The 25,036-nt window shown below is 40.0% G+C and overlaps 1 protein-coding gene across 2 annotated transcripts in view; it reads right to left on the bottom strand.

Moving 5' to 3' along the window:
• marchf2 (membrane-associated ring finger (C3HC4) 2) overlaps positions 1-23,494 on the bottom strand; it is a 32,341-nt gene extending 8,847 nt beyond the window's left edge. The window contains exons 1-2 of one of the 2 annotated variants that reach the window (XM_010774297.1): positions 23,157-23,494; positions 19,760-20,065 (exon numbers count right to left, since the gene is read on the bottom strand). In XM_010774297.1, coding sequence (XP_010772599.1) covers positions 19,760-19,941 — 182 coding nt within the window. In that variant the 5' untranslated portion in view covers positions 19,942-20,065; positions 23,157-23,494. The remainder of the gene's footprint in view (positions 1-19,759; positions 20,066-23,156) is intronic. The other variant, XM_010774304.1, reaches the window with a different exon arrangement.
• Between the last annotated feature and the right edge of the window lie 1,542 nt (positions 23,495-25,036).

The raw sequence follows: 25,036 nt of genomic DNA, 5'->3' as shown, positions 1-25,036 counted from the left end.
TATTCAAATTATTAACGATGACAATTGATTTGTCATTTAAAAGAGTCTGTTAACAGGAGAATATGTCTATTAAAATGTGTAGACATATATCCGTTTGAAACTGCAACAATGTGAATAAATCCTATTTAACTGGTTGGAAATAATGTCATTTTGAATTTCTTTTCTGCAACACTCCGCACACGCACACACAGTGTACCCGCGACTGTTACAATGAAGGCTCGGTAATCAGCTCACGGCATATAGGTGTAAGCAGGGGTAAAGTGCTATTTTTACAAGTGGGGAGTGGACCTCACCTCCTCTAGGAGGGTCCTCACCTCCTCTAGTGGGGTCCGGGAAGATTTTTTTTTAAATATTGAAGTTAAAGGCATCAATCTGGTGCACTTTGAGAGCAAAATGAAGAGATCTATGGATACATCTCTCAACATACATATGAAACAGAACTGTAAACAGGTTTTTTTTGCTAAATCTGTCTAAAAAGGTAAAATATCACTTGTTTTGCATCAATCTTGATACAGGGTACTTATTATCTGTTGTACTTTGGATTCCTAAAGCTTTTAGTCTACCTTACCATCATCCAAGGTTAGTTTTCACTATAAGTACAACATATTCTTTGGACGGACACTATCATTTACAGTTTTTTACCATGTACAATCTGAATTTTCTTTAAAATAAAAAAACATCTAAATTGATTCTGACTTTTCTACATCCAACTCACAGGTTTATCATTACTTTGAGAAAAAATATTATTAATTTAACCCTTTTAGAAGGGAAGATATGTTCATTTGTTCTGGGAATGTCATTTTCGAGCCTGAAACCTGAAAAACAGGCTTGGGGCCTAACAGGATAATCAACAAATATACTGCTTCTTTTTTGACCATGGTGTACACATCTGTTATTTTGTTTTGGTTTCTTACTTATTGTGTTTAATTACGTGTGCATACTTAGATATTTTTGTATTTTCTTCCTCAATCTATCTGCACTATCTGCTGTTGTAATCATGTAAATGTTCCCGTTGCGGGACAAATAAAGGATTTCTGTTTCTGATTCTGATGCACTGACTCTTGCAAATATATTAAACATTTTTCCTAATCACTCCATCAGATACCAAATATCTGCCAACTGTCTTTCCAGGCCTTTGCAAATACAGTACATTGACAAGTTAGATCTGCTCAAACACCTTAATCATTCCCCTACAATTCAGAGGGACAAAGAGGGAAAATGTGGAGAGAGGCAGAAAAACAAAGGAAGGACGCCAAGTAGTGAGACGGCAGATGAAATTGAGCAGAACAAAAAATGCAGAAGCAATGGCTCGTCACATCGTTGTCAGTGAGTAGGTGTTAATGAACTTGAAAGGTGATGTGTGTTTTTATGTCTGTTTGCATAAGTTGTATCTCTGTTTCTGTGTGTGTGTGCTTGTACCTGTGTTTGTGTGCGTGTAGATGTAGGTGTGTGTGTGGTGTAGGTATGTGTGTGTGTTTAGATGTTGTCTTATTAAGACATAGTGGCCTTCACATTCTTGGTTTCTAGACATCTATCAGTGTATTAATCATTTAGATGGGAGGTATGACCAGAGAAACAAACTGCATTACAGAACACAGAAATCACGCTCTAAACATAGATTTACATACAGTACTTCATCTCCCTCTGATTGTCTCTAACATAGGTGACCAGAATGTTTAAGATAGCAAATATGTATTTTTACGAATAAACAGAGCAACTGCAAACAAGAACTTACTAATGTGATTGAACTGTATTTTCCAGCAGACAGTGCAAATAATCCATTAGCACCGTAGGCTACATGAAAGAAAACAATTACATTAGGGTCTCTGTATCTTCAGAAGCCCATGCTGACTACTTAACTGTAATAAGTCTTGGCCTTTGCTAACCCCTCGATTCCACGGGGTCCGTCTGCCTGCGTAAATACTGTCTATGCCTGCTAGCTGTCCATTCAAACGAAGTACACTGGATATAAACTCCCCGAACAGGCGAAAACCTACCAGTTTATTTCCCCACTGTCTCTGCCACCTCCCTCCGTGCCTGGCTCCTCCGGTTTGTATCCCGGTAGGTGAACAGGGACTGATCATAAAGCACCGGGTGATTCCCTACCGCTACGATTATTTTCTCCTCCATTTTTTGGCATATGAGGAAATGAACTGCGGTCTGGCTCTCCCAGCATACACGCNAACAGAGAGTTAAATTGTGACAGAAACGTACCCGACTAAGACACTCTGTCGTGGTAGATTGTCGGGCCGTATACATGATGTCGCAGAGGTCGCGAAAGGTTGCGTTACAGGCACCAGACAGGAGAGGACTAACCACCTCAACCGGGGTTATCGGCATCGCGGGTGAAGACACTGCAGGTTATCTTCACAAGGTTGTAGACTAGTCAGGACATAGTCTAGGCAACGTCGGAGGAAAAAATCTCTAAACCATACCTTCTTTTATCTTCCCAACACAAAAGACTTGACGACCACTTCAAGGACCTTGTGGTTCCACTGTTGTATAAGTACAACTGCATGTTTTTCCGTAAAACGTAATATCCAGGGAAATTCTATAAAAAACTACTATTATGAAAACATCAAAAAATGAAACTCATGTAGAAACTTACGTCCTGAAAGTGACCTGTGCGTCTCTAAGGATGTGAGACCATGAAGGATGAAAATTGATGATTCTAGAACGTATGAAGGAGGGGGGGAGACTTATAACCATTGTCACACATTTTGTTGGGTCACTTATTTTTTTTTTTTTTTTTTTTTTTTTTTTTTTTTTTTTTGTTTTTTATTCACAATCACGACTTGCCAGTGATACCTTAGTACTCCGTCTAAGGGGGTACAGAGAGGTGTACCGGCTGCACGACGTCTCCCACATCGTGGACCATACCTTTAATCACTAATATGGTCTCTTAACTTACGAGACTACAATTGTAAAATTGTAATATTTATGTAGTGTTAAGACATTCGGGAGGTACAACTCACTGTCATTCTTCAGGACGTCGGGTGGGGAATGGCTAAAATGCATGATCTGTTTGGTATTTTCAAAAATAAAAAGTATAAATATGCCTTATATAGGTATGGTCCTACACTATATTATTCAAATATAGCATGATAGGTCCACTTTAAGGTACCAAAAGTCAAAGTCAACTTTATTGTCAATCTTTCAGTTTATGTGTACAGAAATACCGTTTCCCACAATCCAGAGGAATACAAAATACAAATATTTATAAAAATATGTAGATACCTATATATACTATATATATGTTATTTTTCACGCCCCGGGTTATTTCAGTTTGCAGAGTTGTTTGAGCATTGTCTGTGTGATCTAGCCATTACATGAAGGTGATAAAGATGTTTCCAGCAGCTTCTCCATTAACAGGATTCACAGGATCATTTGTATTCATGTTTTCAGCTCACTCTTCACAGATGGTGGGAATACTGATGACACGTATTCCTGCACACAGATGCTTTTTGGTTACTGAAAAAAACGTTTTTTTTTCTGCAGGTTCCACCAGTTCCTCCACGTCTGACCACTGGCTGGTTCGGCTGGCGGAGGGGGGCAGTAAACGGGGCAGTGTTGGGTCAGGAGGACCCCCCCCTGGAGCTCAGGAGACCAAACAGGCCCCAGAGTCTCCGGAGTTACCAGTGTTTCGAGAAGACCCGCCCAAAACAGAGGAAAAAAGTAAGAATCTGGAGTAGTAGTGTGTAGAGATCACAGGTACTTCCAAAAGTAATAATGTATCTCAACACTGATGCATATTAGGAAAATGCCTTTTTATACTAGTTCTACTGCAGTTTGGATATTGCACTCGTCCATATTGTGATTTGAACACATCTTGGATTCATTGTGCAGCCTCAGTAGATGTAACGTGTCTTTCCTTCCCCTCCAGGTGGGTTTGAAGCCCAGCCGTTGGTCCGTGGGACTCCAGGCCGCAGTGTCAGCATGAGATCACCCACCAAACCCAAGGAGCCTCTGAGCAAAGTGCTGCCTCTGCGCTGGGCTTCTTTCGGCTCCAAGGATCGCATCAGACCCCCGGAAACGGCCAAGTCTGGAGAGCTGGTGGAGTACCTGGAGTCTGGGCGGCGGCCCCGCTGCACCAAAGACCCCATCGTAGCTCTGGTGGCGACCCCAACGCTGAAGAAGGCAAGAGGAGCGGACTGCAGCTCAACTAGCAACAGCAGTTTGAGTTTCTCAGAAAGACAAGGGTCCGATTCTCCTAAAGCCCCGGAGGGACAAAGCAGAACTCGGGACGATGCTATTCTAAAGCAAAAGTCATCGAAAAGACTAAGACAGGAGCACAGTAGGACCCTGGATCTAAAGAGAGAGGATCAAATCAGCCACAGTGCGCCCCCCAGCAGAGACTCCACGCTCAGAAGGACTACGGTGGCCTGCAGAGCTCAAAAAGACTTCCCTCAGAGTCAACCTGAGGACAGAAGGGACGGCCGGAGCCACGAGAGCCTCCTGTCCTTCTTCAAACCCGGGTTCATGAAGAAAGACGTCCCCGTGTCACCACTTAAAGGCCGACTGAACGGACACCTGGGGAAGCTGGCGAGCGGTAACTCATCCAAACTGTCCCTCTCCAACGGGACGCTGGTGCCCGAGGAGAGGAAGGCTAACGGAGCGGCTCATCATCATCCTCAGTGTAAAGTAGGGAATGGGAAGGCTGGGATCCTCGACCCGGTGGACATTCAGCGCGCTCACAGCTCCGGCAACATCCAGAGCAGAATGGATTTGACTTTCCACAGGTGTGCTTCCCTGCAGAGGAACGGAGACATGGTGGCAGCTCCGTCCCACAGAGTCCTGCTGACGGATAAACCCGGGTACGCCACTCTGCAGCGGACACCACTCAGCACCTCCTCCCTGGGTAAGCATGGGTCAAGTTTCAAGGGTTTATTGTAACGTGCTCAGCAGCTACAGCGTAGATATGGCAATGAGAAAGTGAAGTCACGGGCTCCTCCAACAGTGCTACATATATTAGACCCTCCAGAAAGGTTGATGCCTCGGTGAACGTGAGTTGTTTGGCTTTCTTGTCCGCAGCAGCAGAAAGCATTTTCGAATGTTTTGAATGAATTAAAGTGGGTCGTCACCGTCGATTTTCTCTTATGCTCCAACACACAGTTGCACGGGGTGCAGAATAGTTTCCCCCCACTTGTTGCCCGGTCTTTAGTAGAAATGTTCGTCGGTAAATGAGATGGATTAGATGTTTTCATCTTGGTGTTNCACAAAAGCACGCGGTTTGATTGGCTCGAGCTTGTACTGGCATATGATTCGATTGGCTGACGCCTCCGTCGAGGCGTCAAAAGTAGAACATTGCTCTACTTTTGCAGCGAGCACCGCGAGAGAAGCTACGCTTTGCTCCCACAATGCAGTTTGGCGAAATGTGACGTCACCCCATTCAAAGGGTCCTTCTCAAGTCGATTAAATGGAATCCTTGCGTCCCTCACTTGCGTTGTTTCCCTGCGTGTAGTCCCTCCCACCAGGGAAGCATGGAGAGACGCAAGGAAACCACGAGAAGCAGGGAAATGAGTTTTAAGAGCAATGGGACGTCCTTTCCTCCGGAGCGTCACGTGAAGCGACGTCCGTTTGTGATGACGCCGCACAGCTCTTCGTCTGACAGCAGCCAGCTCTGTCCCCGTTATTTTCACAAACACCCCCGCCTCTGTTAGTACACATTTACTGACACAAACATTTGTATCATCTGTTGTAGACCCAAATACATTAAATAAAATAAGAACTCATTCTCAAAAAAGATAAACGCCATTCTTAAAATGTATTCTCATATGACGCACACCTGCACACTTGCTAGCCTGTTCCACTCTTCGTTTTCCGAATGCCAAGAAGGATTCTTGCCTGGCTTCTGAAGCAAGTGACTCGGAAGACATGTGCTACCAAGCAAGCATCCTCGCGATTGAGAAACGGCCCATGTGTAGGGGCCGTACGCAGCCGTAACGCGACGCAGACGGACCCGGTGGAATCTAGGGGTGAAAGTATGAAGTCATGTCGCCTCGCTGCGAGGGGGACCCAAGTTAACATCAGCAAAAACACGTGGGTTTGCTATCCTGGCTCCAAAATGGTGGAATGAGCTCCCCATTAAAATCAGGACAGCAGATAGCTTGCACATCTTCCGGCGCAGACTGAAAACTCTCTTTCGACTCCACTTCGAACGATAGAATTACTAACAAAGAACTGCTAACAGAGCACTTATATACTAATAAAGGGCTGGCTTATCTAAAGCCAGTTGAGTAGCACTTGAAATGTTTGGCTCTATGAAACCTGATGTACTTATATGATTCGGTTTTGTTCAAGGTTGTATCTTCCTAGTCGAATGTACTTATTGTAAGTCCCTTTGGATAAAAGCATCAGCTAAATGTAATGCAAATATGTAATTTAATTTCTCTCACACATGATTTCTTTCTTGTTTGTTCATTCTTTATTTTCTTTTTGAGGCTTGTTAACATTATTTAACTAATACTTAAAAAATGTATACACTCTTTTTTGCACTTCAAAGAGATGTTTTTAATGGTGTAGCTATAATGTGCAGTGCACTATTCTCAATACTTTAAGCCCTGTATTCAGCCTTGCTCTTTTCTGTTTGTAATAATATGAGTTGTTAGGGATAAAACTTGAGAGGCACTTTTATACTGCTGTGAATGCTTGCAGTCTGTTTTATTTGGCCTTTTAGAAAGCATTGCAGAGGCAAATCTCCTATCCTTTGCAGAGATAGGGTGACCAACCATCGGCTGACTTAACCCTCCGAATTTAAGATAGGGTAGCATTCAGGCTCAATGATTTGGTGCATTAGTGCATTAAATACGTTTTTCTCATTTTTTTTGTCTTTCAGACATAATACCATTTCCCCATCATTAGATTTCTACACCACAATCAACATATTCCTCTCAGTGAGCTAAGTGTGAAGACTTGGATAAATATTGTGCCACAATTATCTCCAGCCTGCATTCTGCATGATAATGCTGCCGATTTGGTTTCGACACAGCTGTCTGTTTCTTCAGAGACGGAGTTAGGGACACTTCCCATTGACAAACAAGCCAAAATTGAGGTAAATTACCAGAGTCACAGTTAACGAATATTACATTAGCAGAAGGTTGTGCAAGCATGTTGAATTAAAAGAGACAGGTCATCAGAATCTCAATCAGGGCTGTGTGATCATGTTACCGCAGTGCCGGCAGAGCAGCTAACAGGTTGGGCCTGTCTGTGCTCTTCAGGTGACGTGACAGTTTTATCTGCTGCTTCTATTCTCTGCGAGGGGAAATGAATGGCCTGACTGGGACAACACATGCCGTGTTCTCATTAGTTAGATAAAGCATAGTGTTTGATTTACTGACAGAAGGTACGGTTGGCTTGACAACGTCATGATGTGATAGCCTACTCAGACTGATCTTATTGCACATAACCCTCAAACATATCTTACCAGAAGATAAATCTGTTTTAGGTCAAAAGAGGTGAGGAACACATGTATGTGTTGCTAATATGAATTATCTATTTCCCCCCCCCTTCTTATAGAGTTTAGGTTCATTACAGGTGTATTCAAATGGTAAATAAACTAATACATTCACAAAATGTCAAAAAAGGTAATGTTATGACATGTATTCTCTTTATTTCAGATGACACTTATCTGAACTGGGCAGAAAAAGTATGACAGATTTTTCAGACTTATTTTGTGTCGAGCATCTACAAAACCATGACGTGTCTTTCTGCTGTGTGTTGCCGTGGCACCAGCCCCCCCGCTGTCAATGTCCACACACCAAAGTGCTTTGATATATACTGTGACATGACAGAATAATTGTGGTGTGTAAAGGGGGGAAAAAGGCCTCTGATGAACAAGAGAGATATAGGAAAATAGGCTATTTACTACTGTATTGTGTTAAACGACCTCCAAAGGTGACGTGTTCCCTGACTGATGTTAATCAGTCGTCACGGCAACAGACCCTTTTCACAGCAGATATTTCAACTTGCCATAGTGGGAATAGCAGGTGTAATTAACTATAATAAAGATAAAGATACCTGGCAAGCTATATCCAGAAATGTCTTATTGTTCATGCTGGCTTACGGTGTACTGAGACTGAGCCCCGGTTACAGGGATACTTTTATCTTTCCTGCTTTGTCATGTCGTATGTCATGTCAAAATGTATAATATCTGGTTCACCTACAGCTAACTCTTTCTCTCCCTGTTGTCAGAACTTATGTGGACTTGTGGTAATTTAGGCGACTGAGTTGTATTCAGCTTGACTGAATTCAATCAATTTAAAATGATTTCAGCTGATTTAACAACCTCACCTGAAATTACATGAATGCCCTCAAACTGATCCCAGCTGCCTCCGTTTGAACTGATTCAACATTTGAGATAACAGAACTTTATCTGCCATGATCTTCCCTCGCTGCTTCTCTGATCTCTGTTTTCATAATGAGACCTTGAGAGGGCCGGTTAGGCTGTCTGTGGGTAATACGAATCAGTTCAGATGTCTACACTTGGCTGATTGCTTTTCTTTAAATCAGTTTGAATGACTTCATCTCCTTTATCCTCCTGCTGTGATTTCCCATGAGTTTTACACTTTCCCTTAAGCATGTGTTTGTGTGTGCTCAAGTGTGTGTGCAGGCAATGAGTGTATGTGCTTCCTAGAAAATGTGCTGGAAAGGCTGTCCAGAGTGCTATGAAAGCAATACGCCATTCTGTTGCTGCTTTAGTCCTTTCATGACAGCGATGAAGAAAAATATTGATTGGTCAATTAGCCACCTCTGCTACAGTGTTGATGACAATGATCATGTTTGGTTAAAAAAATCCTGCTCAGATGTGTTTCTTAAAGGCACGGCTCATGGTCCAACTGTAAACATATGGTCATTTGGTCACACACAGCCAAGAGGTCCACAAAGTTGCTATGTGATTTTTAAACAAAAGACTAAAATAGAAGCAAACAGTTTAGATACTGAGTAAAATGTTGAGTAAGTTAATCCATTGTTGCCCCTCTTTTCCCACCTGTATGATCAGTGGTAATGAGTTTAAAAGAACAAGTATAGGCAGTTTTTATGAATTCAAGCGAAAGGAATAATGTAGGTCTTTTAATGTCTCCATGACAGGCTCACATACATTTGTATTTGTGTATCTTTTATTTTAACACTTGAAGTCCACGGACTGGGTTCCATATATCATTTAAGTGGATTTACAACCCAACCTGTAGGCCATACATCATTTAGAAGATACCTGGCAAGAGTTACAGACCATGTTAGTGCTGTTGTGTCATCCATGAGGCAGTCTCCCAACTAGCCCCATGGTGTCAATGAAAAAAGAGCTGGAAAGTTGAAAGGTCTCAGTGGCGTAGCCAGTGGGGTGAGAGCACCTTACAAAGGCTCAGCTCTCCACATGACACTTTATAGCATGACCTTCGATCACAGCGTGACTGTGTCTTTTGTGCTGTACATTTTTGAGCCCCAGCTAAAAGCTTTTCCAGGCTCCTTTGAGGAAATAGATTTGGTCATGGAGAGAAGAGAGTGACACAGAAAGGCAATCTATACTGTCGGATCTGCAATCTTTTCCTCTTTCTCCCTCTCATAGTTTCTCTTATTCCGGTAGAAATTGTGAAAGAAAACCACAGAGTTTTCTTTAGAATCCCTCATTGGACAACTATCTCTCATACATGGCTGAATGAGTGTAGAAGAGTCAAGGTGTTTACTTGCCTGCCTTCTGGTTAGCACTCAAGGTCATTGACAAAACGTACTTGTAAGTAAATGTTTTGTTGTGAACAACCCTAGCCTCCCTTAACTTTACTTTTACAATAAAACGTTTTAAACCTCATAATAAATCTCAGTTCAGAGAAGGTTTCCCACATGTGCTCCCATCAGCGCATGAAGTGATGCAGAGTGTTTGTGTAAATCAGGGTTAGTGGGAGATAATTGCAAAAACATGGCTCAGGGTCTTTCACTCATTAAATCTGCATATTGTTTATTCTGGTCACAGAAGCTGAGACTTTACCCCGGGCTGCGAGAGACTGATGTCTTTATAAACAGCTTTTATCCTTTGATCCTCTTTATTGACAACCAAGATGGATCAGATCAGAAGCTGTTGCAACACTGTATGTGAAGATTAAAGTTAGCAACACCCAACCTCCTGTACGACCGTAGTAGCCTGAGATGTTGAACTGCTTTTACTAATACAGCTGTGTGCGTTTTTATGTGTTTATATGAGTGACAGAGAGATTTGCAAAGCAGGAGGCATGATCATTTGTAATCATCTCACCGTATGTTACATGCAGGGCTGTGTGCGTCTGCTGTGACAGCTCAAGAGTGATGCAATAAAAAAGAGCAGAGAGAAACAGTCGAGGAACGCGCCTGGACTGCATAAATACTGTAGCTTCAATGGAGACATATTTTCTTGCATGAGATAGAGTATAACATAGGTGAGAAAAACATTTGCTTTGGTGAAAAAAATGTATTTGTGATTTATAAAATCATGAATAATCTTTCCTTCATCAGGTAGCTGTTTATGATATCTGTTATTTTGAACCACTGTGAAAGGGCCAAAAGAACAACATAATGTACTAATTGCAATGCATTTCACTCTTTGTCTTTGAGTTACTTTTACCTGATGGTGCCAAATGATAAGTCAGAGGGTTACTAAAATCATAAAGAATCATCCTCTTGGGACCATGAACACCATTAGAAACAACAGTGTTGAACAGGAACACACAACAGATACACTGAACGACCTGCTCCATCCTTAGACCCTTCCAATCATGAAACAAAACCATATGGAGAAAAAAATCTTTTAAAATGACTACAAATCCTTTGGAACCAGCAGACTGACTTATTTACTTTCAATATAAAAGAGACAAATCTTGCAAATGTCAGAAAGAGACACCCCAGCAGACGTATTTTTAACTGAATCCTTATTTTTCCCATTCTGATAGCAGATGACAGAAAAATATGACAGCTCTGTAAGGCCTTTCCAAATGCCTAAAGTTATTTCAATCCTATGTCAATAAAAGTGTTTTCTACACTTTAAGGTAAGTCAAACACATTTACTCTGTAGATTAACCTCTGTAGAAGGGCATTTTAATATTGGAATTTTAGCCACAGCATCATATTTCTTAAGTACATTTCATTATAAGACACCACAGATATTGCCTAAAAAATAAGAGTTAAATCGAAACCTCTCTTATACAGAGTTGTAGCACATGTGTAAACTGTAGCTATATATACAACAAATATGAACTGTATATAAATATAAACTATTTGTTCAAATATAAGCTTCAGGTTTATTGTAATAGACGGGCAATTCATAAAAAAGTGTGTATATCTGATGCTTCTCAAGGGCTTGCTCTAGTACTCTGTGAGGGGAGCACTTAAAAGCCCTGCTTTGTGAAAGAGAAAATCCCACACAGGCAATATTGTTGCTCTGGAAGAGTATTTCATCAGTCTGTGATCTTGCTCATGAACAAATTATACAAACACACACACAGACATACATACAGATACACACGTACACACGCACAAATGCACAACGACACATGGAGAGAAACAGAAAAGTAGAAAGAGAGGTGTGTGATTCAGATGGAGAAACCTTTGTTAAAAATGTACCAATAACCTTTATCCTACCAACATTGGTACATACAAACCCCAGATGCATGCTATTTGTCATATCCCAAAATGCTTTCATTACAATTTTCAATAGCTGTCAATCTTTTTTTTCTTATTGAATTTATATCATGGAAAAATGTGTTGCAAATGTTGCTTTCATATTTGCCATGAACCCCTCATAGTGTGTGATACTATGAGGGAGGGTAGTGGCACTCTGTCAGTCATTTTCAGGGGTCTACAACAGATGAAACACATCATTCCTCATTCATCTGTCCACTTGTTTTACCCAATATGCCAAACAATTGTAACTTTTATACCTTTTATAATCTTTTTCAACAATATAATATAGGTCTTAGATATATACAAAACATGTCTCTGGAGTGTTTGGCTCAAATTGCCAAAGCATTTAGCTTTTGCTATGTTTGTAAAATGTACACTTCTTAAATGTTTTATGTGAAGGAAATGGGCTCAAAGCTAAATCTGGCACTGTTATGCTTGACACATTTTAATGTTGTAAGTGTTCATTGTTGTGCATTGTCCCTGTCAGATAAACGATTAATAATAATGATACAAAAATGAGCTTCCACTCCCCACGCCCCTCTGGTTTGAAAAAACACAGTGGTGCTCTAGGAGGAGATTCAGGTGATTGGCTAATGGTTGAATAACCCAAAAAGAACTTGTGGCCTATCTGATCAGATATCAGACAGGTTTTTATATAAATGGATAAGGACAAAACGAGGGAGAATCTTTTATCCTGAAACTTTAAGAATCTCTAAACACAGAGGGGACACATATTTATGTATATAAGACATGACAAGTGGATTTTGCATAATAGGTGACCTTTAGTAGATAACATGTTTGTTTGTTTTTAAGGTGACAATTAGATGACTAATAATGTTTTGAAGAAGGAAGGAGTCAACATTTTGCTATTAAGATTGTTTCTTACATTAGTTATTTTTTGAATACCTCAGTTGGTAGGCTGGCAATTTTTTCTTAAGTTTCAAGATGAAGGTCATCAAGGTATAATATAGTCATTGGTTATACAGTAATATTTGGCAGGAAAGATTCAGCTCTGCAATGACAATTCTGGGTACATATTATGCACATTTTCAGATTCAAAGTTGTATTTTTTGTTTCGATCAAAACGTTTTTACATGCTTTAATGTTTAAAAAACAAATTATCAGAAAGAAAACAAATCTTTGTTCCCAGGTGTATTTGTATGTATTCTCTGTTATATTATATATTATAATTTTTGCACTTATCTCTTTAAGCCCCCTCCAAAAAGAAGTCCCAGTCTGTTCTGTGAGACAAATTGCAAAATAAGTTGCTGTGGTAAAGCAGCTGTGGCAACAACTAGCGCTTTTATGAGTTAAAAGTGTCAGGGTGGATGGATTGATTGGGAGTTACTGTGCCGCACAGCGGTGAATGTAGCAATCACTGTTAAGTATGTGTGAAACAGCTCATGCCAATCAGCTAATACAGGCATGACTTCAGCGCTCTGCCTGAACTAACCCTATGCTTCATTACTTTATTCAGGCTGCAATTAATGAAATTACCATCCACACTGAAAACCTGGAGAGGTGTTTCAAGCTAATAATAAATATATCAAATATATATTAACCCCTAATGTCTTGTTTTCTACAAAGTACACGCATTTAAATGTCAAATCATGCAAAATGCACTTTTGTATGTCTTTTATACATAAATATGTATCCCCAGTGTGTCAGGGAACTCACAAACCCTCTCTCTTTTCCTCCACACCCAAATCTCTAAAAACGGGGGTAAACGTAGCTGATCCAGATTTACGTCCGATATGATGTAATGTCAGAAATGCGGAACCACAGCACTATCAGAAAGTTGCTATCAGAAACAATGTCCGACTATTTTGGACGTAATATGGTCTTTGTTTACATTAGTAAGCATCGCTAACACTTGAGAGCTAACGCAGTACTGAAGAGAGCATGTGTAAAATAAGCAGGAGATAAAAAAAGGAACTAACCTTGTGGTAAGCCCGCAAGAGAAAAAGCATTTGAGCTCCATACTGTTTCAGAAATAATCCTTGATGTGGTTTGAAACATGATATGGCATTTACCCGGACTTGCAGTTCTCTAACAGGGCTTGAATAGAGGGATATGAGGGATGTCTAAAATGCATGATCTGTTTGGTATTTTGAGCAAAACACATCATATACATGTTTTTTATATATTGTTTTTTTTTTTTTATTGCCTAAAAATAGCCTAATAGGAGACCTTTAAAACAAAATGTTGGTTTTATTTGCCGTATACTATACTGGAGTTGCCGTTAGATGGATTTTGTTACCATCGCACAGAGTTGGACAAAATGATTCCCCTGTTTCCAGTCTTTATGTTAATCTAACCATCTGCATGCTGGTGGTATCAATATTTTAATCTAGGTCTCAGCAAGAAAGCGAATAAATGTTTTTCCTCCAATGTAGAGTGGTTTTGTTATGGTACTAAATTATTTCCTGGATTATGTTCTTTCTGTTTGGCCAGTTGCTGCTTTTTTATTGTGTAATATTATGTTAGTGTATCTAGTGTTGCAACTTTCAATTATTTATGTGCGTGTGCTTGTGTTCTCTCACACATCCGGCTGTTCGAACGCAGGCAGCAGAGCAGTGTCAGAGGCATAAATAAGTCAACAACATGGCTTTATATTTGACACGTCGACACACACATCAGCGATTGCTACAGTGTTGCACTGTGTTCAACAGCGGTAAGGAGTATTTGCAAAGGAAAATAAAAGAGCAGTACACACCCACACACATAAACAGGACTCCACAAGACCTCTGCATTAAGGACTGTCTGTCCAAACAGGAACAAAATACAGTGGCGCAGAGTAAAACCTAGAGTTTATGAGAAAACACAGAAACATATACAGTCTGTGTGTGTATAAGGCTGATAATGGCCCTGTAATAATATAATAAGGCCATGCTGACCCATCGGTGTCCTCTGCTAGAGATAATGGATGTATTGTAAATTGTTTGTTTACAATAAAATGTGGGATGCTTGTTTGACCAACCCATTAAGATATAGCTTACATATATCAGCATTTTTATCAGCAGTACCAGTTACAAATGTATCAGTAATAGCCTTTAACTCCCATATTCATCCAATGACAATAAAATTAAAAAAAACATTTCAGTGTATGTGTGTATTTGTACCACTGCTGCATGTGTTCCTACACTGGTGATAATGGATGGTGGGTCATCATGGGAGGCAGTGTGATCCCTGAGCAGTGTGAATCTGTCACCACGGTGACAGGCTGGGCTGGAGTTTGATTAATCCTCACTTCTTCTATGCATTTGTCATAAAGCTTAGATATGTACTTCCTATATTGCACCTTTTTGTGCTGACAAAAGGTGAATATAGGTGAGAATGGTGCGAGAATTGTCCATTTATTTATATCAGTTGTGATTGCATTGTACTGATCGAAGTAATTGCTGAGATCTGAGAGCTCTAAAATTGCTTAAACAAAGTCACACAAAAGCTGCAGATAAGAGATATCAAATAATCAAACAGTTTAATCCTATTATTGAAAGTGAGCATGCTCAAAAAGTCAATAACAACACATCATGGCACAAGAAAACATTCGGAATCCACAAACTGAACCAGAAAGTAAATTTGTAAGATATGATGAATGCTTACAATGAATGATTGTCTAATTGCTCTTTTTTTCACCCATCCAAGGCACATCGCTTCTTCCAATTTTCTCATTGAACTTGTATTTGACATTGATTGGAATAAATAAAAACTACATGAATATTATTCGAATTCCAACACAACGGAATAATCTGTTACTGAGAATCAGGTACAAGACTTATGTGCTAAGGCTTTAACGTAATCTTTTGTACTGTTCAACTATTATTTTGCATTCTGGGGCAACTGTCCCTAATCCATTATGTTTGCAGCTCTCTGGTTGTGAGGTTAAAGAAGAGAGACTTGCTACATTTTCCCTCAGTAAATCCATACCGGGTTTGCAAAAGCGACAGAGCCCAAATCCAACTAATGCACATCATAGACCTTTCTGTTCCCTCCTTTGGGGATTAGAGGGGCTACCTCTGAGGGCATAGTAAGATGAGTGTGACCCACATCACAGATACACACATGCAGGCACTGAGACACTGACTTTGGTTCTCATAATGTGATGAGTGTAAGTGTATAAAGTGTGTATTTAGATTTGATGTGCATTTCTTAGAGATCTCTCACTAGGATCAATGTCAGAATGGCTGACACAGTCGGGAGCTTTAGTATGATAACAGCTGTGTCATCCTATACATCTCAATAAGCCCTGGATTCGGTTATACTGTACACACAAGCTGCAGTGAGGATACACAAACACACACACACACACACACACACACACACACACACACACACACACACACACACACACACACACACAAAGAAAAAGAAAAAGGGAGAGAGGCATATTGTTACAGGGTGATACACAGACACATAAAATAGACACTTTTATGGGATCNGTACNGGTGTCTAAAAGAGGCGACTAAACATCATCACGCCCAACATTAGCCGCCATTAGTTTAGCGGTGGTGACGTGAAGTCATGTGACCGTGCTGTAGTTCCTTTATAGCCCAACATTAGCCACCTTTAGCTTAGCGGTGGGGACGTGAAGTCATGTGACCGTGCTGTAGTTCCTTTATAGCCCAACATTAGCCACCTTTAGCTTAGCGGTGGTGACGTGAAGTCATGTGACCGTGCTGTAGTTCCTTTATAGCCCAACATTAGCCACCTTTAGCTTAGCGGTGGTGACGTGAAGTCATGTGACCGTGCTGTAGTTCCTTTATAGCCCAACATTAGCTCTTTAAGTGTTAGCATGTAGAGATGATCCTGCTGAACAAACATCTAAGTATCATAAACGTTGAGGTTATTTACTGCCTAATCGGAAGTCCTATGGAAAAATCTCATTTTCATTTCTGTCGAGGGAACCAGAGAGATTCTAACTTTAAAAATACATCATCCCTGCACCACTTTATAAAAAAATCACATTTTGTAGTGCATGTAGCTGCTCTCTACAGACGGAGGATGCAAATGCTGTGACCGCGACATATCATGTCTGTCAGTTCCAGTCGGTCAGTTTGACCCTGAAGGACTGAAGACGACAGATCTGTCAGGAGAACATGAAATGGCTTTCGGAGAAAAAGAAGCAGCACAACATTGGGCTTAAAACTGGAATATTGCATGAGAACACGGGAATGAGTCAATGTTAAGACTTATTGTTTTAAAGTTGAATCACAGCTTGATGAATGCATGATTTGAAATTACAACAACATGAGCATGAAAGTGGTATTTTGGATTTGGAAACCACAGCTTGAGAAAATAATGAATCTACCTACCTGCTGTGACCAAGGCTTTTATGTTCAACATTCTTTTCATTTTTAACACAATTCAAAGACCTTCACTGAAAACAGAACGTACCAAACACAGATATATATATAATAAGATATTGAATGGATTTTCAGTCAACATTAATTTGACAAACCATGCAATACAATAGGTCCAATTCAGGGAAAACATTACCGGATCTTCTCCAAGTTTAATCAAAATCAGGCCATAGATTTTCTTTAATCCTGCTAACAAATCATCAGTAACACATGTCATATTTTATGAAGAAATATTGACATTGATCAAGACTCATCATAGAATAGAACCACACATTTTGACACTTACTACTTTGATTGTAGTGAAAATACAAGATTCTTTTTGTGACACATGTATACAGTATATATTTTTTTCTCATAAATGTTGGCTTTTTCTTGAAATACCATAACGTTAGCATCGAATAGTTGCAGTAGAGAAATACATAGTTCAGGTGTCAGAGAAGCAACAGCTATAAGAGTGAAACACAGAATAGAACAGGTAAGAGTTCACACAGGTGTAAGATACTAGACCATTTTGACTTACCAAAACTAAATTGTTGACGATATATCGACATAGAGCTTTTCCTCCATGTTCTTTGACATCAAATGATGTCAAGCCAATAGCTCCACTTCCTGTTAACACATCAGGGATTGCATCAAAGCAAATTGTGCATGCTGCATTATACAATATGTTCGCATGCACACATGAACAAACACACACATATACACAATCTAACTTCTTGATTTCCCTGCAGATCGGCTACTGGAACGATGCCGACAAACTAGTTCTGACCCAGGACTCTCCGTTGCATCCTAACGACACGTCTGGCATCGAAAACCGAACCGTTGTAGTGACCACCATCATGGTAAGAGAACGGCAAACGAAACACACACACAAACACACACACACACACACACACACACACACACACACACACACACACACACACATGCAGACCTGTTCTTAGGAATATGTAACGCAAGGAGACTTTATGTAAGGGATAATGTGCAGCGATTATCCCACTTATTACACGGCTATGTACTAAATAAACCACCAACTTGACTCACAATATTGATTTAAAAATTCCCTTTAGTGTTTACTTCCTGTCTGTCTTCTTCTGCTGTTCCCTTTAGTGCTTACTTCCTGTCTGTCTTCTTCTGCTGTTCCCTTTAGTGTTCNCTGAGTTTGCTAAACTAGAGAGAGAATCGCTGTCAAGGGGGCTACAACTACAACAATTGAAACGTGTATTACAAATAAATCACGGTCAATTATGTTCATTTTGTTGTAGTTGTAGCCCCCTTGACAGCGATTCTCTCTCTAGTTTAGCAAACTCAGCCCGACTCAGCCTGGTTGTTGGCCTCGATAGAACCACGATTTAGTCGGGCCAGAAAAAAGGTGAAAAAGTAGCCCCGGGCCGGAACTAGGCCAAGTGTAAGCGCAACCAAAGACAGGCCCCGCACGGCTCGGCACGCTTAAGGCCCAGATACACCGGCCAGTCATCTGAGAAGTCGCCGACACCGACTGTTGCGTCTCCGGACTCTCCTGCGTATTTGCCGACTTCGCGCACTGGAACACACCGCAAATCCGAGCCGAGCACGTATGAACTGCGTATGCGTGAGTGGCAATAACTTACCAGCAGGCGGCGGTAGTGTGTATTCATCATTCAAAAGAGGCAACAACCGGAACAACCGGAAGACAGAGAAGAAGAACAGACTCCGTGATATAAACAAACAACAAATAGCTTTTTTCTTTCCATTTTCACTCTCGTCCATTGAAAACATGAACGAACAGGAGNGTGTGTATTCATCATGCAAAAGAGGCAACAACCGGAAGACAGAGAAGAAGAACAGACTCCGTGATATAAACAAACAACAAATAGCTTTTTTCTTTCCATTTTCACTCTCGTCCATTGAAAACATGACTTCCGGTGGTGTTCCCGACGCCGATTCAACATGTTGAATCGGCAAGAAAAGGCGTCAGGTCGGCAGAAAAGACCCGACGGTGCGGCGCACACCACTCCGAATAGGGCGTGCCCACGCTCATGTTCGGCCCGACTCCCATTTACTGCCGATTTTGGGCCGGTGTATCTGGGCCTTTAAAGCGAGCTCCGCGCTGTAGTGTGAATGCGCCATAAGTGTGACACCAGGGACCTGAAACACAGGTATATTTATGACTCCAATAAGATGATTCCATTATTTTCAAGGTCTGTTAAATAGTCTTTTTTGTTTAGGAAGGTTCCTAACTGATTGAAATGACCCACGATAAGAGCTGCTTTTCAAAATGCTAAGCAAAGGTGATTCAGTATGTCCTTTCCTATCCCCTTTAGCACAGGGTACACTGCACCATCCTTACTTTAAAAAGGAACATACAAAACACCATTCCTTGTTTCTTCCATGATTGTCTTTTCCTAAGCCCTGAAGAACTCTCCATCACATATTTCCTAACATCATGTGGTTTTCCAAGGAGAAGTGGTTAAGAAAAGATATAGGAATTCATTTTAATACTCAACTACAGCCCTTGTACTGCGCATGCTGGCACACTTCAAGAGTTATAACACTAATGGAGCACTTAAAAAGAACAGAGCTAACTAATGGTGTTTGTAGCATCTGTTCTTTCCCTACAATGACGATGTGTGCTGTGGAGAACGCTCTGTACAATGAATACGGTGACAGTTGCACCTCTGTGATGCGTTTGTCTTGTCCTGCAGATATCTGTGCATGTAAACACACCGACGCAGCACTTATTTCCTGATAACATGAGTGTGTGTGTGTCTCACCTTTGTGCGCTCATGGGTTTGAGCACAGAGGACAGCAGCCGCCCATCCATGGCTGTGACCTGGGTGACGTAGACCGCCTGGCACGCGTCTCCCCCTCCTTCATTCACGCTCTTACACAGGCCGGTGCTGCTCGAACAGTCACACAGAGAGCCAGGCAGGTGGCAACACCCGCCTGTCGTCATGGTTACAGCAGCCAGACACAGTACGCAGGGTCTGAGGTGAGGGTGTCGAGGATCAGAGGAGAAGGCTGGTTTGGGGATCAGGAAGCACAAACCCTGCTCTCCACAGGCTGGGAAGGGTTCGTTTCTACAAATTGAGAAAAAGAGACCGATTGAGAAGAAGGTTTTAATTTAAATGGACTTGGGAAATGTCCTTTTATGCTATTTTAAACTTCAAGTTGTATGTTGTACTTCTTTTTATACATTTATTTCATACATTTAGTTACTACATCATAACTATGTAGTATTTTTAGCTCGGGGGAACCAGTCCACTATGACTTTTTGATAACATTTGTATTTAATGACATTTCTATATTTTTTATGATATAAATAATTTTTAATGACATGATAAACTTTGACTTTTATGGCAAACTACACAAACTATGATATTTAACCATGACTTTTAATTTTGTAATGTCTTATTTTATATGACATAACACAGTATACTATGGCTTTTGTGTTCTTTTTATAATATTCTATACTAAGCCATTTTCAAAGACGCTTTTCTATAACACACTACAGTATACTATTACTTTATTATAATTATTTGTATGACATTTTTACAACACTAGGATGTTATAAGACGTTTAATATGTTGTACTTGTTTATGATTTGTATATATTAGACATACTTTATTATTATTATGGTTTGTATAAGGCCATTTCTATTACCTACTGTGCTGTGTCATTTACTATTCCATTAATAAGGCGTTTTCCCCCGTACTTTAATAACTTCCTGCCATGTAAAGATAACTAAGGTCATCCAAGACAAAATTGTGTCCTTTACAAGAAAGCTATCAGTTTTGGAGGTGGACCACTTTGTCCAAAGCAGCTGGTAATCTGTTATAAAGCAAGTTTGTTGGTCAGAGACAGTGAGTGTGATGTGCAGCAGACTGATAAACAGCTGCCTCCCCTCAGATAACCCCTCACCAAAGATAGGAGCCAGACTGCTGCATTTCCTACAGTACATTCGTCCTGCTGATCATCATCCTGTACAGTAACAGGCCAGTAATAAATGAATATTTCAGTGTGAAATGTTTCATGTTGGAGCAAAATTGTATATAGTTATAAGATATTACATTAAACATTTTATTCTAATAAGCAAAAACAAATTAATTGTCAAACCGAAAGTTATGTCTGACACGTATGTTGATTTTGCACTTTTGAGATGTTTCATTATGAGTTGAGCTCAACTACATATAACAGTTTAACTTGAGCACACACACCCCCATCTTATATAAGACACAAGAAAGTGGACACATGTTGATCCTTCATATCAGACTATTTGGGTGATACTGGGTCACTGTTGTTCCTCGAATGCTGTACACACATCTCTATTAAACCATAGCATTAAACCCAAACACACATCATACATATATAATCCTATGTACTCAGAACCGGTGTTGTGATGTTCTTAAACTAGAGGTTTAACACAGCAGATGGTGCAGAAATGATTTTTGGGGATTTTGTCTTTATTCTATCTTCTTATAAATAAGAAATACAACAACTTGCACTCTACAATCATTTAAGCTTAACACTGATCTAATTAAATCCACAAAAAAACCACCTGCAATAAGTATTATACATGTTTATGGAAAAAAATCGAGCCTAACCCCTTATCATTAATACTTAAAATGTTACAATCAACTAGAGTGTGTGTGTGTGTGTGTGTGTGTGTGTGTGAGAGAAATATTCAGCCCCTTAAACTGTATATGTTGCATTTGCTGTATGCAAATATATTATTTGGCTCACACTTGGATAGTTAATTCCAACATTTAAACAGCCAGGAAACAGATGTTTGTTGAAACTAGAATGCCAATGCTCCTCTTTACAAAGCACTGGCAACAATTTCAGTATTAGTGCTTTGCGTTATGCGTCAGTATGCATACTGATACAGCATGGGGGGAACGATTAAAGGAACAATCCGTGACCCAGAAAAACAGATAGGTGGCCCCCAAAAGACAACAACAACAACATATATTTTAAGGTTTGGAAGTGATGTACTTTATGTAAAAACAGGGATAAAACACACCAATATATTTTCAATCATGTTAATTGGAAGCCAAACCCTTCAATCACACATTTGAAGTTGACTGTTACAAGACGTACATTTTAAATTACTCGTGGCCATTCATTAATAAAGTAGTGCAGAAACTATATTCTGCCATGATACTATTATTATAATTGAAGTAGTTGTCACTGTATCACAACTAGCTACCACCCAGGCTCCCTCACACAATGTTAATTGTATGAAAAATAAGATGATGAAAATGAAACGAGTCATAGAATAAAAAAGTTAAAATAAGGGATAACCTTACACAAATAAAATCAAGTAATAAAATGGAAATGTAGTAAATGAATGCCTGTGTTGTCAGAAAAAGAATCTGGTGCAAAAGGGCAACATTTGCACACAAATTAAATATGTTTACCCCAAAAAACTAAATAAAACCCAAGGGTGAAAGATAACTATATGAATGTGTTTGTCTTTTAAATCCTGAACACTTTTCTGTTTGCAACTGCTTTTTATTAATCTATTTATATCTTACACTGCACTGTAACTTGCTCTTGTATTTTATACCTGTATTATTATATATTAGTTTGTTTATTGTATTCTCTTTGCTGCTTTTAAAAAGGGAATTGTATAATGTGTTTCTTTAATTTGTCATTTTTGTAAAGCACTTTGAAATGCCTACTGTTAAGTGGTGCTTTGACAATAAACCTACCTTGCCTTGTGTTTGTGTAAATGTCTCAAAATATAAGAAAAAATAACCACCCTGTGAAAACACATTTTATTGTATACCCTGGTTAGCTTAAATGCAATATAATAATTCTAATTATAGGTATGTAAAAAGGGGTAAACAGTTGTAAAACAATGGTTCAAACGATATAAAGCGATCAAGTGATGAGATCAAGCAACCATTACCATTAACATCAAGTCAATACAATAATATTGACGTGGCGGCATACATTAGCTGTGTATAGCTATTTTGCAGTGACATATTTAACACATAAACACCAATTGTCCAAGTTCTTGAAACAATTTCAATATCCATTTACCCTGCAAACCGTTAACCATTGGTGTCCGTTACAGCTGTGTTGTTAGCTAGCTGCCAGCTGTCAATAGCTTACCTACTAGCCGTCAGTCTGGTATACAAATAAAAGCTTTACATGTCTACTCACTCTGTGTCTTCTTCTTACAAATGTCTTCCTACGGCAGGTATTACCGCCATAATATCCTCGTGTTTCCTTCTTGTTTCATTATTTAGTTTTGAGTGTGAAACAACAGATGAGAACGCTAGCTAATGCTATATGCTATGCTATATTCAGCGTTGTGCTAGCTAGCAGCCGTCGTCAGCTGATAACAAACAGCAGGCCAGGCTTCCGCTTTCACGGAGCTTTAAATATTCCCCTCATCATCAGCGGGCCCCGCCTGTGATGCGCCAGACGAGAGCAAAACACAACCAGATCATGTGCGAATAACAACAGCTTGACAAAGGGAGGGGCGCTCACAGAAAACATCTCATGCGTGCAGAAGAAATAAACAGAATTGACAGAACAAAGGAACATGAAATATTCAATACATTGAATTTAGTATTAAAGGAATAAGCCAAACAAGAAATTCGTCAAATCAATCACTTTTTTAAATGCTTTTTTTTAAGCTAAGCAGGAAACATTAAACAAATTGGGTGAGAATGGGGATTATTTGACACTCAACTGATTCATTTTTACAAAACTGGAAGCCAAGAATATACTATTTTCATACGAAACATTTCAAATAAAAAAAGCCAAATTCTCCATAGTTTAAACTTTTCAGGATTATATTAAGAAATTAATTGACTCACAAGTCCCCGGTTGGGTGCTTCGTTGTTGGAGTCTACCCCAGTGGACGAGAGGGTTGCCTCCCTACGCCTGCGGGTTATGGGGGGGAAAACTCTGACTGTTGTGTGTGCTTATGCACCCAACAGCAGTTCAGAGTATACGGCCTTCTTGGAGACCCTGGAAAGAGTCCTGTATGGGGCTCCTGAAGGGGACTCTTTAATCTTGCTGGGAGACTTCAACGCACATGTGGGCAATGATGGAGACACTTGGAGGGGAGTGATTGGGAGGAACGGCCCCCCTGATCTGAACCGGAGTGGTGGTTTGTTACTGGACTTCTGTGCTAGTCATGGATTGGCCATAACAAACACCATGTTCGAACATAAGGATGCTCATAAGTGTACGTGGTACCAGAGCACCCTAGGCAGAAGGTCCATGATCGATTTCGTTATCGTATCATCGGACNTGGATACACGGATCGTGTTCAAATCAATAGTGTAACATCCCGTCATGTCTGCTAAATTATTCATGTCATGTTAATCAGGTTCATGTTATTGTTTCACGTTTAGTTCATAGCCCAGGTTAGATTTATGTTTAGTCAAGTCTTTTTGTTCACCTGTCTAGTCCTGTCATTGCACTTCCTGTTTTATTTTTGCACTTACCTCTTGTCTCTCATTTCAGGTCCCCTTAATTCCTCCCTTTGTGTGTTTTCCCGCCATCGTCAGCCCCGCCCCTGATTGTTTCCACCTGTTCCCCCTTACCTCATGTATAAATAGTCCTGTCTCCCTTTGTCCTGTGCCAGTTAGCCTTGTGCCTTGTGCCATTTAGAGAGCCAGCTTATCTCGACAGGAGATTATTGTACTTTGTGACCGTAGTCAAGTTTATTTAGTTTGTCATTTGCTTTGCTACGTTTTGCCTCTCAGGAGTGATTTTTGTTAGAACTTTATACTTTTCCAAAGTAAAGACTTTTTTTGAACAAACTTTCTTTTGAGTCGTGCGTTTGAGTCCAAGTTTCGGTCAAGGTTCTTAACAAATAGGCTCTAAATAATAATGATCACGCCACCAAACACACATTCAAACTAAAGAAACCAGCCTGTTTGGAAAATGTGAGAAGTGGAAAGTACAGGTATTTGAGTTAAAAATGTGAGAAGTAGAAAGTACAGGTATTTTTGTTCAACGTGTAAGAAGTAGAAAGTACAGGTATTTGTGTTCCACATGTAAGAAGTAGAAAGTACAGGTATTTG

This window comes from Notothenia coriiceps, unplaced genomic scaffold (assembly GCF_000735185.1).
Source record: "Notothenia coriiceps isolate Sejong01 unplaced genomic scaffold, NC01 NC01_scaffold00000339, whole genome shotgun sequence".
Classification (NCBI taxonomy): Eukaryota; Metazoa; Chordata; class Actinopteri; order Perciformes; family Nototheniidae; genus Notothenia; species Notothenia coriiceps.
Note: the sequence above shows the minus strand (reverse complement) of the source record. Positions and strands in the feature narration are given on the sequence as shown.